Here is a 17,826-nt window from a genome sequence, read left to right as displayed (position 1 = left end):
TTAGGTACCACAGAGAAAGGTGCCTGGGAATTAAGTTACAAAAGAAACTTCATACTACTGCAAAAGACAAAAAGGTTTTAATCTTTTTTAAAGACATCTTTCTCCAAGCCCTAGCTATTTTACAAATTGAAATGCTCAAAAATGGGAAAAATGCTCAAGTAGTTTAATGAATAAAAATACACACAGAGAACACAGTATGCGTGATTTGGTATAAAAGTCTTACATTGACCCCTAGGAAAGACAGGAGTCGAAGCTCTGACGAAATCGACTCGTAGGCTTTTCAATGTGTCTTTGCAATAAGAAGCCAGTCATCAACATAGGCACTGTGGTTTCACCATCTTCCTCTGATATGGGCTGCTACTACCATGGAGACCTTGGGAAAGACCTTGAGGGCGTACCAAGGCCGAATGGGAGCACTCTCTAGTGAAAATGGTCGGGGCCCATCATGAATCTGAGAAAACGTCTGTGAGCAGGGTGCATACACAGCCTTCATATCAAGGGGTGTAAACCATGTGCCCTTTTCCAGGGATGGATTATAGGTGCCAATGTGACCATGTAAAATTTTAGTTTGCAAATAAAGCGATTGAGATGGTGGAGATCGAAGAGGGTTCTCCAGCTACCTTTTGTTCTGAGAACTAGGAAGTATGATGAGTAAAAACCCTTTCCTTGGCACTGAAGAGTTACCACTCTGTTGCTCCTTGCTGTAAGAGAGATTCTACTTCTTGTACAATAATCTCCTCATGAAAATGGCCCCTGAAAAGGAGTGAGGATGGGGGTTTTGGAGGGGCAGGGAGGTAAATTTGATCACAAGCCAGAACCGATGATGTTTAGCACCTATTTTTCTGTTGTTGTTGCATTCCAGAGGTGGAAAAAGAGTGCTTGATGACCCCCAAAGGGTGTATGGGAATTGGCATCACTGGTTTGCAGCTCTTGAACACCTATCAAAAATATTGTTTAGATGGGAGCTGGGATTGGGATGATTATATTTCCACAGAAGGTGCACAGAAACAGAACTTCTGAATGCTTTGCCTCTTATGGGGTGGCACATAAGGTCAATGGTGGTAAAACTGTTGAGCTATTGGTCTAAGCTTCTATGACTGGCTGTGGTTTGGGGCAGGGGTACATATTCCAGGGAGCAGATGATGGTCCTTTAGAGCATGTAAGGATTCATCTGTCTTTTGGTTAAAAAGATGAGTTTCATCAAATAGCAGGTCCTCCATGATATTCTGGACCTCCCTGAGAAACCCCAAAGCATGAAGCCATGACTCACATCACATAACAAGATGTATCTGCTGTGCATCTATTGCTGATTGAAGAGTGGTCCTGGCAACCAACTTGCCTGACTCAATGACAGCTTGAAATTGAGCTCTATATTGTTGTGCAAGATTGTCAATGGACTGTGAATTTGCAATAGTTCAGGTAATCATACTTAGCCAACAGTACAGTAATTGGCTATTCTGAACTGAAGGCTAGTAGAAATGAAGAACTTCCTTCCCAATAAATCAAGGCATATACCCTCCTTATTGACTGGAGTACATCTAGAGTGTTGCTGTATAGGTGTTTCTGTGGCAGCCTGGACAACCAAAGAGTTAGAAGCAGAATGAGAAAAGAGAAATTCTGCCCCTCTGGATGGGACAAAATAGTGTTTTTCTTTGCTCTTAGGGGTATGGATGCAAGTGGCCAGGATATGTCAGACTGTTCTAGTTGGTTCCAAAATGGGTACATTAACGAGAAATGCAATTTGGCTGGATCTGGAGGATCTGTAGTTCCTCTGCAACCTTATGTAACAGTTCCTAGAACTGCTTATAGTCATAGGGGGGACGGAGATACTGGAGTGACTGCTTTATCCAAAGATCCTGAGGACAGTCTTCATGTTACTGGCAGAACTGCCAGATCCAGCTCATAATCATCCCTTTCCATGGGGTCAGGAGGAATCTCTTGCTGTCCTCTCACGGGGAGGAGTGGACTGACTCCTAATGGATTGTGTCAACTCTGCAAGGTGGCATGGATCCCACAGTCCCCATTAAGGGCACTAAGCTGGGTGAAAGAGTAGTTGGGAAGGTCCTTATAGCATGGGGTACCAATGGTTTCAAGGCAGACGCTGAGGTGAGTGTTGGCTGCAGAATGGTCCAGGTCTCCTATCTGGGAAGGCATGCCTCGGTAGAGAAGTCATCAGTTCTTTGGGTGGTTCAGAGTCTCCTAGAAAGAAAACACTTATTCTGGATCTATCAGCAGTTCTCTCCACTGGAGGGAAACCATGGCTAGATGACAGAATGGGAAACAGACACCTCCCACAAGCTGCACCTCTTGGTGGAATCCAGACCTCCCTTATGAGGTAAGGGCCGGATTGTGATGGAGACTGGGAAAGCAAAAATGTTGTTAGGTGTAGAGTAAAATTCTGCTCTCCCTGGAGCACAAAGGGTCCTGGCCTGCCCAGAATGACAGAGCTAGCGCAGTTACAGTTTGTGCCACAGTTAGGCAGAGCCACTGCTGCTGGTGGTTGAGACGCCTTATGTTTGGCTTTTGTCAGTGCTATTGTTTATTGGGGTTTAGGCTTAAGTTGGTACCGAAGGCACCATTGCCACTGGAGCATGGTCTGGTAGCAAAAGAGCCCTGTATTTGAGGGGCTCTCTTGTCATGATCCTGAGACTTAGGATGTTCTAAGTCCTCATGAGATGAGTGGGAAGACTTACTTGACTTACGCAGGGTTGTATCCAACTTTTTTGAAGAGGTTTTGAAAGAGAATTTGCTCTTGTTTTTATGAGAATGTTCCCGCCCTCCCAACAAGACCCCAGTGTGGGATCTGTGGGAGTAGATTCCCTAGCTCCTAAGTCAGACCTCACGACAGGATGTATACTTATTGCTGAGTCAGGCTGATGTACTGGAGGAGGATCCTCCAATCTGAGCCTGACTGCTTTCTCCATTAAGCAGTTCTTAAGACAAAATTCCTGCCCCCCATCCAAGGCTGTACAGGCAGCATTGATGGTCATAACTGATTGAGAAGAAGTGTTGGCAAGAAGCACAGATTTTGAAGTCCAGAGTCCTGGGCATACTTCAGTACCCACAATGAGGTACTGGTGAAAGGGATGGAGAATCTAACTAGCTAACTATAAAACATAATTAAAAATTATCAAGTAAAATTCTCAACTATTTACAAAATAGATACATATGTATTTACAGATTGAAGAATAAAGGAAGATGAAGCTCTGGATGCTGGAGTTTCCAACCCAGGCCATGCAGCAGTATGAAGGAACTGGAACTGCTCCGCCCTTTATCTCCATAATTAGAGGCGCAAGGAGAGAGAGGGCACATGTACAGACCAACAGACACTGCCTTCCAGAATTCTGACTTTGGGCACATGAAGCACATGTGTATTCACAGTGGAATAAACATAGGAACCAGCACTCAAAGAATGAGTCTTTAGTCTACCTCAGACAAACCCAGAAGTACAAAAATTAGTTATTTTAAACACCAGGAGATATAAATTTAATTCTGAAATATAGGAGAGTGTAAGTAAGATAATCCAGTCAAATGAAAAACTTGATACTTAAGAAAAACTTAATTCTGTGATAAAATCTCACATCAACATGAAATACTATTTGAAAGGAAACATGAAAATTAGAAATTCTGTCACATCTCATTTTTAAACTTTCATTAAAAAAAAAAGTTACATCCCAGTAAGAGCACTTGTTAAGAGAATAACTAATAATCATTAATTTCATTACTAACCTGATTCACTGGTTCGTTGAAGTTGGTGATGAGCCCAGCACGTAATGTAGATTTCTCCTCTTCCGAAAGAGCACTGTTATAATAAGATGTTTAATTAGCATGTTATATTTTCAAACTATAAATCCCCCAGAACTTTTATGCATATTTATAGAGAGTTATTTTTATAGGTAGTATCAGTAAAAAATTTAAAGACCCAGGCTGGATAAAAATCAGTTTTTTTTTTAATCCAAATATTAGATTTGTTCATTTAAATTGAGTATTTTTAATTTAAATTGTTTTTACTTACATTAGATACAAGTTTATTTTTTAAAAATAACCTATTTAAAATTAAATTTGAAATTGACAACCTATCGTGAGGCACATACTTATTATCTATTTAAAAAATTTTAAATTAAACAAAATATAATATTGAGCAGTATACGTTTGCTGCCAAGTTTTAAAGAAAGTCAGATCACTGAACGGCTTGAAGCCACTGGGTAAGCACCTGGAACCATAATATGATGAATGTGCTAAACCAGCATTTGACAGCAGTAGCCTCTTCTGCAGGTGCAGTGAGAATATTTTCTTCATTTCAGTTTATTCAACTAGTTCAGCTCAATGACTGTTTATTCAAAGTTAAGAAACCAATTAGGAACTTGAAAAAGCACAAAATCTTGTTTCTTCTTCCAATCTGAGTCAAAACTAGGTGTGAAAACATGAGATCTACTAGTTCTAAAATCTTCCGGGACACAGTGACCTGAAACAACACTTCAGTTCACTAACTAAGGATAATACTTCCTTTGATTAATATATCAGTCTTAAATGGAAAATGTTTTTTTCTTATGTATCTACCACATTTAAGGTAATTTTATTTTATTTTATTAATTAAAAAAGTAAAATGCTGGTTTTGTGCATGTTTAATTGAATTCCAGTTTCCATTCAAATAGAGCTTAACACAAATCACAAGTAAAAAGTTAATCATTTATTAAAGACACCTATCATTCAACATTTTCTAACATAATACAAATGTAAAAATTAATAATCTAAATATATGTAAATTAAGATATATAAATGCTTAATTACTGTAGACAGAGCATATCCTCTTGCTTATAAGAAAGAAGCACCAAATTTAGTATAAAAGCTGTATTTAGTTGCAAATTAACGTTTTAATGGTTACCAATCAAAAAAAAAAAACCTATGAGAAAATAACTTTAAAAAGTACAAATGCAAAATATGATTAAAATCAATTATTGAAATCAAGGTTTCCTGACTGCTGATTTAAATCAAGATTAAAATCAGTGATTTAAATCAAGATTAAAATCAGTGATTTAAATCAAGATTAAAATCAGTGATTTAAATCAAGATTAAAATCAGTGATTTAAATCAAGATTAAAATCAGTGATTTAAATTGCTCTGATTTAAATCAATCCACCCTGAAAAGACTATTTCCATTTGAGTTTAATACATCTGACTGGAAGAAGAATATTTTCATGTACCGGTATATCGTTTTCTTGCTACTAACAAACTTCAGCCTGGTGAAGTATAAAAAGATCATTATTCTGGTCACTGACATTTGAGAAAGTGGAGAGACAATAGGAGGACACAAAGATGGACGAATACATGCACTTATGAGACCTTTTGTGATCAACTTTTTATTGACTTCCAGCAGCGTATATAAATCACATTGCAAGCGGTTGTGTGTAGCTAGGTAATACACACAGACTTATGACAGATTTATCTTGGTTGCAGTCCATTATTAACAGACTCAAACCCAACACATATACTCACAGATAACTTGCAAAAGGATATAAGACAAATATAGAAAACAGGATCAAACTGATACTGTGTATGAAATATTATGTACAGAACTGTAAGCTGATGTATAACAAGGAGGGAAAGCAGTGAGGGACTTAACACAAGTAAATAATACTTTTTTACTTTATCCTTATACAGCACTGTACTTTTCACCAAAGTATGTTACAAAGTATTTTAAGTTTCAGAGTAGCAGCCGTGTTAGTCTGTATCCGCAAAAAGAACAGGAGTACTTGTGGCAACTTAGAGACTAAGGGTATGGCTACACTTGCAGCTGTACAGCGCTGGGAGTTAAACCGTCTTCGTTCAGCTAAGTAGGGAAAGGGCTGCAGTCTGGCCACACTGACAGCTGCCAGCGCACTGTCGTGGCCACATTTGCAGCGGCATTGGGAGCGGTGCATTATGGGCAGCTATCCCAGCGTTCAAGTGGCTGCAACGTGCTTTTCAAAAGGGGGGGGGTGGAGTGTGACAGGGAGCACGGGGGAGAGAGAGAGTGGATTTTTGAAGCCGACACTGTGTCAGCAGCTGCCTTGCAAGTTCCGACTCCCTTCCCCACCCCTCTCTCACTCACTGAAAGCAAACAACGTTTTTTCCTCACAGACCAGATAAGCAGCCTTGCCGAAACGGACCCCTCCCTCACCCTCCCGCCAGCCATGCTGCTTCTCTCCTCAAGCCCCCTCCTTCCCCCTCTTTTCAAGCAAACACTAGCTGTGGGCGTTCCAAAGGGAGCCCCCCTGCCTGCCTCTGCTCAGTCACAGAAAACAGTAGCTGTGTTTGTTTTTGTGATAAGCAGCTCCGGGAGCCCGGAGTTCACAACAAAACAAAGAGAGGCATCACAACAAAACAAAGAGCGAAACCTTTACTTAAAAGGATTATTGGAAGCTTCCGGAGGTCAGTCACAGCGTACTAAGATTATTCCCTGTTTACACTGGCACCCCAGCGCCGCACCAGCAGCGCTATTCTCTTTATTCCTCTTGTGGAGGTGGAGTACAAGCAACGCTGTAGCCACGGAGATATAACGCTGTATGTACCTTGCCAGTGTGGACGGGGAGTGAGTTATAGCGCTATAAAGCCACCAACAGCACTGTAACTCAAGTGTAGCCAAGCCTAACAAATTTATTTGATGCATCCGAAGAAGTGGGCTGTAGCCCACAAAAGCTTATGCTCAAATAAATTTATTAGTCTCTAAGGTGCCACATGTACTCCTGTTCTTTTAAACTATTTTAAAGTACGTTACAAACAATTAAGCCTCAAAACACATATGAGGTTATTACATATTGTATTTTCACCTAAGGTTAAATTAAGCTGCGAAAAGATTAACTGACATTGACACAATGCAAAAAAACATGATAACAATTAAGTCATTCTACTGATTTTTAAACACGCATTTTCTTTTTTTCCTTTCATATCATCACTACAGGGCAGCATTAAAGTTGTTTGGATTACATAACAGTAAATGTTTATAACCTAACATGTTTGGATTTCTTAAAAATTAAACCTTAACTTTGAATTTCGCTAGCTTAATACTTGATTTTGGGATAACTACAATATCCCTGTAATGTGCATTTTTATCTTAAATTACTGAGATGCACTATCAATTTTAATTCCATCTTAGCACTGCTTTGTCTGGGAATTTCCTTGCTTTTATGTAATTAAGAGAGATATACATGAACACTAAAGCAAGAATCTCCAAGAGAATGTTATAATGTGATAGGTCTAATTATATGACAATATTAAGTATCAACATTAAATCATTTTATTATAACTTGTATGACCAGATTCACAATAATTTACCCAAATCTAGAGTTGTACAAAACACACAGACCAATTAAACTGACTTCAGAGCTGCTTTGTTTTGCCACAGCAATGCAAAACAGATAGGGACAGGGAAAACTTGGATTTACACTGTTTTTGTACCTCCCTATATTCACTTGTGCACACAGAGAGCCCCCTGCCTGCTACACTACCTACATTAACCTGCATACATGTTCCCCGTCTCTCTCGCTCTCTATATTGAACAGATCCAGAGCCAAAAGTAGCTTTAGAAAATAAAATTTTAGGAATAACTCATTTTTGCCATTGATTTTCACAACTGAAAATTTATCTGTCAGCAGAGGCAGAAGCATAAAACTTCCTTCAGAGAAACTCAAGAACTGTCCTCAGTCAAAATGGCCTGTAATCTCCCATTGTTCTCAACAAGAATGAACCAAGTTGCCTTGTGGGAAGCTCCCCAGTCCCAGGACCCAGGCAGTGTGAGTGCCACTGAAAATCAGCTCACATGCCACCTTTGGCATGCGTGCCATAGGTTGCCTACCCCTGCTATAGTGGAAAACTGAGGGTCCTTTTGAAGAGGCAGTATTTGAGTGAAAATTCTTGATATATGTAGCAATAACTTACTAGAAAAACAGATTAGGAATGATAAATTCCAGACTCTATGGTCAACTTTTATGCAAATACAGTGTTAAGCCTTCCTTTCACATTTATTTTATGTAACTTCTTATATAATTTCAGACTATATATTACTATCTAATTTAACCATTTCTCACTCCTGTAACATACCATATTGCATACGACCGTAGTTATACCTTTTTTAGAGAAGTCTGAATGAAAAAATTGTTAGACAATGGCATATTGTGCATTCAAAATAAGGAATTTTAAAACATTTTTATCAAGATTTACAGATTATACAGGGCCCGAAAAAAAAAATTCACACATTAACTGTTGGCACATGGAAAGATCTCTGGCAAAGGACCTAAATGATCATTTTCAGCAGAATGTAAGCTTTCACCTAAATCGTTTCTATCAAGCCTTTATGGCTGCAGAGAGACACTTGCAAATGTTAAATGAACCAGTGTTATCTTCCTGAGTTTGCTGACAGTTCCAGAATCTACATTCCTTTTCAGTTTTCTCAAGCAACAGAGAGAAACACGGACACTAGCCAAACTGACTCCCTTCTAGGATTCAGTTCTCCCAACAAATACTACTAAGTTCCCTATTGTTTAAAACTTGTTATCTTAAAAATATACCTTTTAGTCTAGTCTAGACAAGCCTTAAAGGTCCAAGTTAATACAATACAGAACAAAATGAGATGTGTTCTTACATCAAACATTTATAGCAATTTTCCTAGTTTTCAGCGAGGTTCCTCTCCAGCTACATCACATGTACTCTCCTCTCCCCTACTCCTCAGATTAATTTAGACAAATTTATAGTACATGGGTAAATTTTCAAAAGTGCTTTAAGTCCAATTTTCAAAATGAATTTAAACATTTAGGAGCCTAAGTCCAATTGACATTCAATGAGACTTAGATGCCTAAGTATCTTTTTGGAAATCTGTTTTTGAATAGCTCTATAAAAGTGGAAAATATCTTCGGGAAACAGTAATTCCAATTATTGATCTGAAGTATCCAGATGCCATTTAAAAAAACTGACACTACCATAATTTTATTTGGTTAGACCAATGGTTCTCAAACTGTGGGTCAGGACCCCAAAGTGGGTCGCAACCCCATTTTAATGAGGTTGAAAAGGCCAGCATTCGACTTGCTGGGACCTGGAGCTGAAGCTGAAGCCTGAGCTCCACCCTGTCTTGGGACGGCGGGGCTCAGTATCCGGCCTTCATTCCTCCCTTCCTCCTCACCCACCCCCACTGGATCATGTGAGTAATTTTGTTGTCAGAAGGGGGTTCCGGTGCAATGAAGTTTGAGAACCTCTAAGTTATACATATCAAGTATGTCTTAAAAAATAGCCAATCACAAAAGCCTACACTTCTGAGTGACATTTTCTGATATTTGTAAGCTACTGTGCTTACAATTAAGACATTTAATCTTCATTGTAAAAGTAACTATTACAACAGGATACTCTTGGGAAAAACAAAGAATAAAAAAGCAATTTAACTGATAATTTTCTGCATACTTTTTCATTTGTATTTTGTGTTATTTAACGGAAACTCATCTCATGTGCCAAATTTTCTTTCCACTCAGTCCCACAATAGTCATATCTATTAAAGATATACACCCAACTCATCCTTCATATAAATAAACACAATATGAAAGATTCAGGATTAGGGTTCTACTACAGGATCAAGTAGGAGAAGATGGACTATTCAGGAGAAAAATCTTCAGACACAAACATCTTATAATAAGGAAATATGGCAACGTGCTAAAAAGCACTTGAAAAATTGATTTGTGTACAAGTTATGTATCTGAGGTTTATCCTGAATGCATTGATCTTTCTAAGAACTGTCAAGTGCACAACAGAAGACAAAAAGCAAAAATATGCTCATTAATGGTTACATGTACTAAAATGTCTCAAGACACTTTAAAAACAAGAAATTCATGTTTACAGAACACTTTTTTCTGAATTGATAAACAGCTCATGTGATGCAACAGTGACATCTGCTGGATGGTAATTGCCCATCCATATTATGTTGAGCCTGCTGCAAAAGACTTGCTGGAGAGTCAAAAACCAAGAGAGAGAGATTGTGATCTTCCCTTAATATTTTAAGTTGTAATATAACAACTAAATTATGGACAAAAATAATTATCTAACAGAGAAAATGACTATAGTACCATTTGCTAAATTAACTTCACTCCAGTGCTAAAATTCATGGACTGAAAAGCTAGATAGGCAACACTACTAAATTGCTTCAGTTGAAAGCCAGAAAGACAGGAGTTGGCATCAGAGGTACTGAAATCATTAAGGTCTGGACAATTAAACACTTTTTTTCTTTTGGCAGGAGAGGAGGAAGAGGGATACTTGTCTTGATATTTTATGAAGTGTGGAAAAAGGAAAAACTGAGGCATTCACTTATTCAAATAAGTATTTTCTTTTGTCATCCACAGAAATCCAGGATGAAAGACTATTTAGACTGAGCACTCACAAATCCAAGCACAAATTTGGTGTAAGAGTATTATTCAAGTTGCTACCACAATTGAGGGGCACCAAATATACAAGAATGAAGTGAAAAGCAATCCACAATAGCAAGGAAAACAATGCAGCAAAGGAACACAAGCTCAGAAAAGAGGCCAGCTTCCCAGAGAAAAAACTAGGAGCAGGAAAAGCATCAGCTTAATGAAGTGTTGAATGTGTAACAGATAGAATCCTAGAGATAACTGGCCAGATTATAGCCCCTACCCCACTCCAGCGACAAACAGGGAGCTGTGAAGAGGCCATAGTAGACTGGGCAATTACCCAAGCTCTTTTTCAGCCCCTTGCATGGGGGGTGTATTTGTAGCAGGAGGGAGAACTGGCCATAGCATTCAGCACTACAGACACTGATACTCCTGGGGGAATTCTGCGTGACTGCATGCCTGCAGAAAACGCTCCCCCACCCCCCACAGAATCCCTGTGCTTCCTTGCAGAAAACATGTGCGCAGTTTTTGGGGGGATCTGAAAGTCTTAGTAATGACAGACGTTTGAAAACATTAAAGGCTCTTTTGGATATTTTATGGGTACTCTTATTCTGAATGAGTATAGAACTTGTACTGTAGGTGTGTGTGTCAGATTTACAATAGATGTAGGAAATTAGCGATCAGGGAAGTGTCTCAAAATCTGCCCTTGAATTATGACCTACACCCTTCCTTTCTGTTCCGATTTTGGGTTATTTTGATGGTCTGGAAATTCGCAATTAAGGTTCCACGAATAAACTTAAATTTCACCATTATTCTTATCTACCAAATCATATACCTAAAATTTACCTGGGGTTGCTATCATAATATAATATGAAACAATGTATAACTATATATGTCTTACAGGATGGTTTCTTTTAAGGCGTAAATGTGAGTATGGATTTTTTTAGGACTCCCAGCACTATATCAGGAGATAAATAAGGAAGGCATAATGGGGTCCTGGTCCAGTAGCGCTCCTATAACTACAGTAATCTGTACAATAAGCTTCCAGGATTGTCACACACCATGTCACACTGACGCCTGCAATGTCCGTTGAATAAGTGTGAAATGAGGGAAACGACTGCGAGCGTGGTTGAGAGCTCTTTTTGTCTTTTTGTCTCTGCCTGCCCCAAAATACAGTAAACGTGACTAGACTGTGTAACACGGTCCGTAAAAGCAACACAACACAGACCAAATTGTAAGTGTCAAAGTATGAATAAACTAGTTCATTAATGAGTTTTTCGCTTTTTCACGTCCCTTCTAGTGCTGAAAATTAATATGAATCTATAACTTCCAGGCACACATTTCTTCCCTCCTATCAGTTATAATTTTTTGTTTAACAGTGGTGAAACTGCAACAAAATCTACTCTAACATGTAAACAAAGGAAACATACAACTTACTGTGGTGCCACACGCCTCCAATAGCGGTCAATTCCATTTTTAAAGTACAGCACAGCTAACCACCTTACATTTACATCCAGAGTATGATTTGTAAAGATATTCTGTAAAGAAAAAAAAGTTTAAATATTATTAACTTCTTGGTCTGGTCCACAAGTCTCCCAAAGTTAAGACTTTACCTTTCTTCCAATCATCATAATGAGTGATAAATTTTCCCTCATGTTATCTTTAATGTACATACACAGCATATGAGACCTGTGTTTGTAAGATCTCATCCAGAAGAACCTCCAATACAGTAAAATGATTGAACTCCATTTAGTTACATCATGGGAAAATACTAGGCTACAGCTAGCTGGATTTGAATTGTTGTTATTCCTTGGAGTCTAGATAAGTCAAACCTGAAATTTAGACCTCTAAGTGATGCCTCTGAGGATGCAACAACCTTCCCAGATCATCTTATCTTGCCATCCAACACTCAGAGCATGGTGAGGGAGGTGGTATAAGAACCTAGATAGAGCAACTGATTTAAACAACAAAAATTGGGCATTTTTGATTCATCACCCTCTAAGTATTTTTGCTGTGACTGGAGAAATTAAACAAATAGATCCAGAAAAGTAATATGTATTGTTGGTGAGAAGAACATGGAAGGCATTTGTATAAATCTGTGTGGGTGTGTGTTTTATATATATCTATATCTAACTATCCACAGGTTTGGTGGTTATTGTATTGCTGGCAAACAATTGACCATGGGTTAAATCCTGCAGGAACACAAAACAATAGCTGTAGACAGAATTTAATTCTCTGTTCGGTTGCACAATACCTAGTCTTCTTGTTCAACCAATCCCAGCCCTTGCCCACCCAAGTGCCTAATCTGATCCCAGTCTCTCCCCAACAGCACTTACTGGCTCCCAGTCTCTGCATCCCAGTTTCCCTCCTCAACTTCCAGACCCAGTCTCTCCCAACCCCAACTCCCAGTCTCCCCCTCACTACTCCTCAGCCAGTCTACAATCCCAGTCTCCCTGCCAGACTCCTCCTTTCAATCTACTCCTCCACACCCACCCTTCTGCAAGTCCAGCTCTTGTCCACTCTGAAAATCAGCTTCCTCATCGCATATGCTGCCTGGGCCAAGCAAGCAGGTGGTCACTGACAACATAGAAGAGACCACAGCAGACCAGAACTGCAATTGCAAGAAAAGTTCTGCTCAGCCAGGAACACACCCAGCCTGGTCAGAATCTTTGAGAATTTAGCAGCTAAAAATCAAAGAAGTCATCAATGAGTATGTACTAAGTGTGATATTTAAAAGGTTTAAAACATGAACAAATTTGAGTAGATTGTCATAGGGAAATCAAAAGCCATATCCCTGACAAAGTCCACCTCCCTTACCAAATTTCAAAACCCTACCCCAAAGCATGAGGGCACTAGGGCTTTTCAAATTAAGTTCTGATAACTTCTATTATGAGCAGAACAACATATCTTTTCCTTAGCCTTGTTCTCAGAAATGCCTGCAACTTTTTAGCTGAAGTTTTCCAGAAAAATTCATCCAGAAACAGAACCCAGCATGGAAAATTTCAGCCCAAATGGTAAAGTCTGGCAAAGTTATAATCAAACAAAAACAGAGCATTATAATGGAAAGTGGAGGCCAACCTTAACAAGTGAAACCAGCCCCACCTATAATACATGTTTCTTTTATTTTTAATCTATACATAATTGGAACCTCTAACTTTGATTCAGACAATGGCCTTCCTCCCCTAATAAGGCAGAAAGAACCATTGCCTACTATACAGTAACTGTGGTTCTTCAAGATATTGTTAGTGTGGATTTCCACTCTAGGTATATATGAGCCTCATGCACGAGAGACTGGATTCTTTTAAACAGCAGTGTCCACTGCGGCCCTCTGTCCACAGTGTGCCCTGTGCCTCTTTATGCTCCCTGTGAGGACATAAAGGACAGAGTGTCTGTGACCCTTCCCTCAGTTCTCCCATAATTCGGAGTCTATAGTAGCCAAGACTCTGAAAGCAGGATAGAGGGTGGACACACTGGACAATATTTTCCATGCCATATTAAAAGAGGGCAATAAAGAGCTCATTCAAATTTAAAGAGTTCACAAATCCCTTGTCTTCAGGCCCCCAGTAGGCTCCAGATCAAGAGATGTAACTGTCTGTCTACACTATTATCAAGACAAGGATAAAATACCGAGGGAGAGATCTGAACCATTGATGATTGTTAATCAGCTGATACAAATTTTCCCAGATCCCTTACAAAGTGAAGAATGACCAGGTGACCACAATTCTTAGACAGAACTACATAAGATACAAATGGGGGTTCCCATTTAGACAGTCATTTAAATGGAAGGATAGATCCAAAAGAAGGTAAACAGGTACTTATAGACATGGGAATAGGGGAATCAGCTCAAGAACAATTTGAGTAGGATCAAAGGCATTGGTCCTAGAAGTCAAAAAGAAATCACTGGGAATCAATCAGATCAAAGAGTCAGGGCAGCTCAAAAATGCATCATCAATACAACAGGATAGACATGAGAGCGGAAGAACTGTCCAGATGCAGAAGAACAAGATTAGTATATGGTCTAATCATAGAATGTAGGGCTGGGGGGGGACCCCAAAAAGTCATCAATGCCAGCCCCCAGCGCTGAGGCAGGACCAAGTAAACCTACACCATCCCTGACAAATGTTTGTCCAACCTATTCTTAAAAATCACCAATGATGGGAATTCCACAACTTTCCTTGGAAGCCTATTCCAGACCTTAACTACACTTTTCCTGGTATCTAACCTAAATCTCCCTTGCTGCAGATTAAGCCCATTACTTCTTGTCAGACCTTAGGTGGAGAACAATTGATCACCGTCCTCTTTGTAACGGTCCTTAACATATTTGAAGACATATCAGGTCCCCACTGAATCTTTTTTTCCTCAAGATTAAACATGCTCAGTTTTTTAAATCTTTTCTCACAGATCAGGTTTTTTAAAACTTTTATCATTTTTGTTGCTCTCCTTTGGACTCTCTCCAATTTTTGGGCATCTTTCCTAAAGTGCGGTACCCAGAATTAGACACAGTACTCTAGCTGAGGCCTCACCAATGCCAAACACAGCAGAACAATTACCTCTTGTGTCTTATATATAACACTCTTGTTAATACACTCCAGAATATTATCCTTTTTCACAACTGCATCACATTATTGACTCATATTCAGTTTGTGATCTACTATAACCCCCAGATCCTTTTCAGCAGAACTACCAACTCACCAGTTATTCCCCATTTTGTAGTTGTACATTTGATTTCTCCTTCCTAAGTGAAGTACTCTGCACTTGCCTTTATTGAATTGCATCTTGTTGTTTTCAGACCAATTTTCCAATGCAATAAATAATGAATATTATATCCATGTTGTTATGATAAAGGGATATAGAGAAATGGAAGCTGGGCTATACAGCATCCAGGATATTTTACTCTATATGGACACAGTATACTGAATGGATATAACATTATAGTTAATGTAATGTTGTGATTTATATTCTAAACAAGGTTAATAACAAAGTAGCAGAGACCCAGATCTCTCCTACTGAAATAAGTTTGACTTTAGAGTTAAACACAAACATCCCAAAATTTATATTAATTGGAGGTTTATGGTGGAAAATTTTAAGAATAAGAGAATTAAAAGATGGTGTGGTCATCCCATAATACCCAGAGTTATGCATATATGTCCCCCCGCAGGTATTTTTTTATACCACAGAAAATAGATTCAGCCGGAGAGGTGCTGCAATTACAGCTTTTTCCCCACCAGGGGCTGCTGTGGCACCAGAACAGAAGGTAGCCAGCTCTCGCACTGGAGCAGAGGCTGTGTTTCTCACAGTGCCCTACCATGGGGCCAGGTGAGAAAGCACGGGATATGGGGGGGACGGACACAGTGGGGCACATGGGGCTGCTGGGGGTAGTCAAACAGACTGGGGTTCAGAAGAGCTAGTGGGGGGAAAGACTGGGGTGGGGGTACAGGAGCTAGTGGGGTTGCAGCATTCAGCCAGAGCTGAATGGTATTGGGAGTGCAGGGACACATGGGGACAGGGGGAGGAAAGAGGCTGAGTGGGGGTCCAGGGCCACATGGGGATGGGGGAAAGGAGGGTAAAGAGACACATGGGGATGGGACTGCATGGATGGCTTAGTGGGGGTGCAGAGATACACAGGGACGGGGGAGAAGGAGTGCAGGCTCACATGGAGACAGGAGCAGATAGTTTTTGACTGAATGGGAGTGACTAGGGGGTCAAACAGGGTCTGCATGGGGGAGGCTCCCCAACTCCCTAACAGTCTCCCTCTCACCCCACAAAAAAAGAAAAACTGTTCCATATTTCTCCCACCTATATCTAACAACCCTCCAAATTCACTCCCCAGACTCCTTCCCAGCAATTACTTCCCTCTCCCTCAGCTCCTCCATTAGCCCAGACTCCCCCAAGCCTTTGCACTGTTTCTGAACTGTGCGGGAAATACATTTCTGTATTGTAGTTCAAATGAATTATTACTCAAAGTTTTGTATTAATATGCTAGTAAGGAATCTAATGGTCAAAAAACATTTCCTGAATCTTTTTTGGTGTCTGTGTTGTTACAGACATATCTGTTGACAGATATTTTGAAATAAACTACCAAAATAATTGAAACTGGTGTAATTATATTGTATTAATAAGATATGCAGAATTTTACAGAATTTTAAAATACTGTGTGCCAAATTTTTAATTTTTTTGGCACAGGATTTACTCAGGACTAGACTGTATAATAAGACATTCAGGAAGAGGAGTCTGAAGCTACACTTCCATGTCTCAGAATCCATTCTCACCATGAAGAGGGAAGTACAGAGGACAATACTAGGCAGCAGACATGTGGGAAAGTGTAGCAATGGAGGGAAGAGCAACCCAATACAGGAAAAATAAGTGTTTAAGATACTTTTTTGACACAGAAAAGTGATTTTCTAAATCATTCTAACACCACAAAAACTTCCATTAAAATACTCCTGAGGGAATTCTGCACTACTGCACGTGTGTATAATTAATAATACCTGCATATTTTTATTTTTTTGCGCAGGAAAAAAGCTTCTGCCGAAATGTTACTGCAGTTCCACCTTTTTTCCAACAGCTGGCGTTGTGGTGCAAGAACAGCAGCAGCTCCCAGTAAGAAATAACTTCTGCAGTTCTGCCTTTTACCCACCAGACAGCACTGTAGTGACAGAACAAAGCAGCAGCTCCCCACCACCAAGGAAAGAGAAAGAACCTGCCTTCTTCGCAGCGGGCCAGGTTAGGAGACAGGGGCTATGGGGAGACAGACAATGTGGGGTGCTGGGGGGGTCAGACAGGAGCTCATAAGGACTAGTGAGAGAGGACAGACTGGGGCAGGGGCTGAATGGGAGTGGAGACACAGGGCCACAGAGGACAGGGAGGTGCAGGGACACATAGGGCCAGGGGAGTGGTTGGGTGGGGGCACAGAGACACATGGGGACAGGGACACATAGGGACAGGGGAGTGTCTGGGTGGGGGCACAGAGACACGTGGGGACAGGGGGAGGAGGTACAGGTTCAGAAGAGTGGCTGGCTGGAGGCACAGAGACGCATGGGAATAGGGGAGGGGGTACAGAGCCACATAGGGACAGGGGAAGGGGGTGCAAGGCCACATAGGGATGGGGGGAGTGGGTGTCTGAGTGGGGGTGGAGAGACATGTGACCAGGACATTCAAGGACACATGGGGATACAGGAAAAACACAGGGATAGGACAGATGTGCCTGACTGAATGGGAGAGGCTAGGGGTCAGCCAGGGTCTGAATGGGGGAAGCTCTCTAACAACCCTCCCTGTCTCCCAGGAGATGAAAAACTATAGAAATGGACCAATTTCTGTCACAAGGGTGTGAGGTGTGGGGAATTGTTGAGTGTAAGTATCACCTTCCTCACCCTCAATTCCAACCAGATTTCCACAAATGTAGGGCTCTGCAGTTTCAGGGAGTGTGGCTAGATAACAGAGGCAGAATACTGCTATTCTG

The 17,826-nt window shown here is 40.3% G+C and overlaps 1 protein-coding gene across 3 annotated transcripts in view; it reads right to left on the bottom strand.

Moving 5' to 3' along the window:
- IPO11 (importin 11) overlaps positions 1-17,826 on the bottom strand; it is a 233,387-nt gene that overhangs the window by 204,056 nt on the left and 11,505 nt on the right. For all 3 annotated transcript variants that reach the window (XM_045020850.1, XM_045020851.1, XM_045020849.1), the window contains exons 4-5: positions 11,805-11,905; positions 3,730-3,802 (exon numbers count right to left, since the gene is read on the bottom strand). In XM_045020850.1, the coding sequence (XP_044876785.1) occupies positions 3,730-3,802; positions 11,805-11,905 (174 nt within the window). The remainder of the gene's footprint in view (positions 1-3,729; positions 3,803-11,804; positions 11,906-17,826) is intronic.

This window comes from Mauremys mutica, chromosome 6 (genome assembly GCF_020497125.1).
Source record: "Mauremys mutica isolate MM-2020 ecotype Southern chromosome 6, ASM2049712v1, whole genome shotgun sequence".
NCBI lineage: Eukaryota > Metazoa > Chordata > Testudines > Geoemydidae > Mauremys > Mauremys mutica.
Note: the sequence above shows the minus strand (reverse complement) of the source record. Positions and strands in the feature narration are given on the sequence as shown.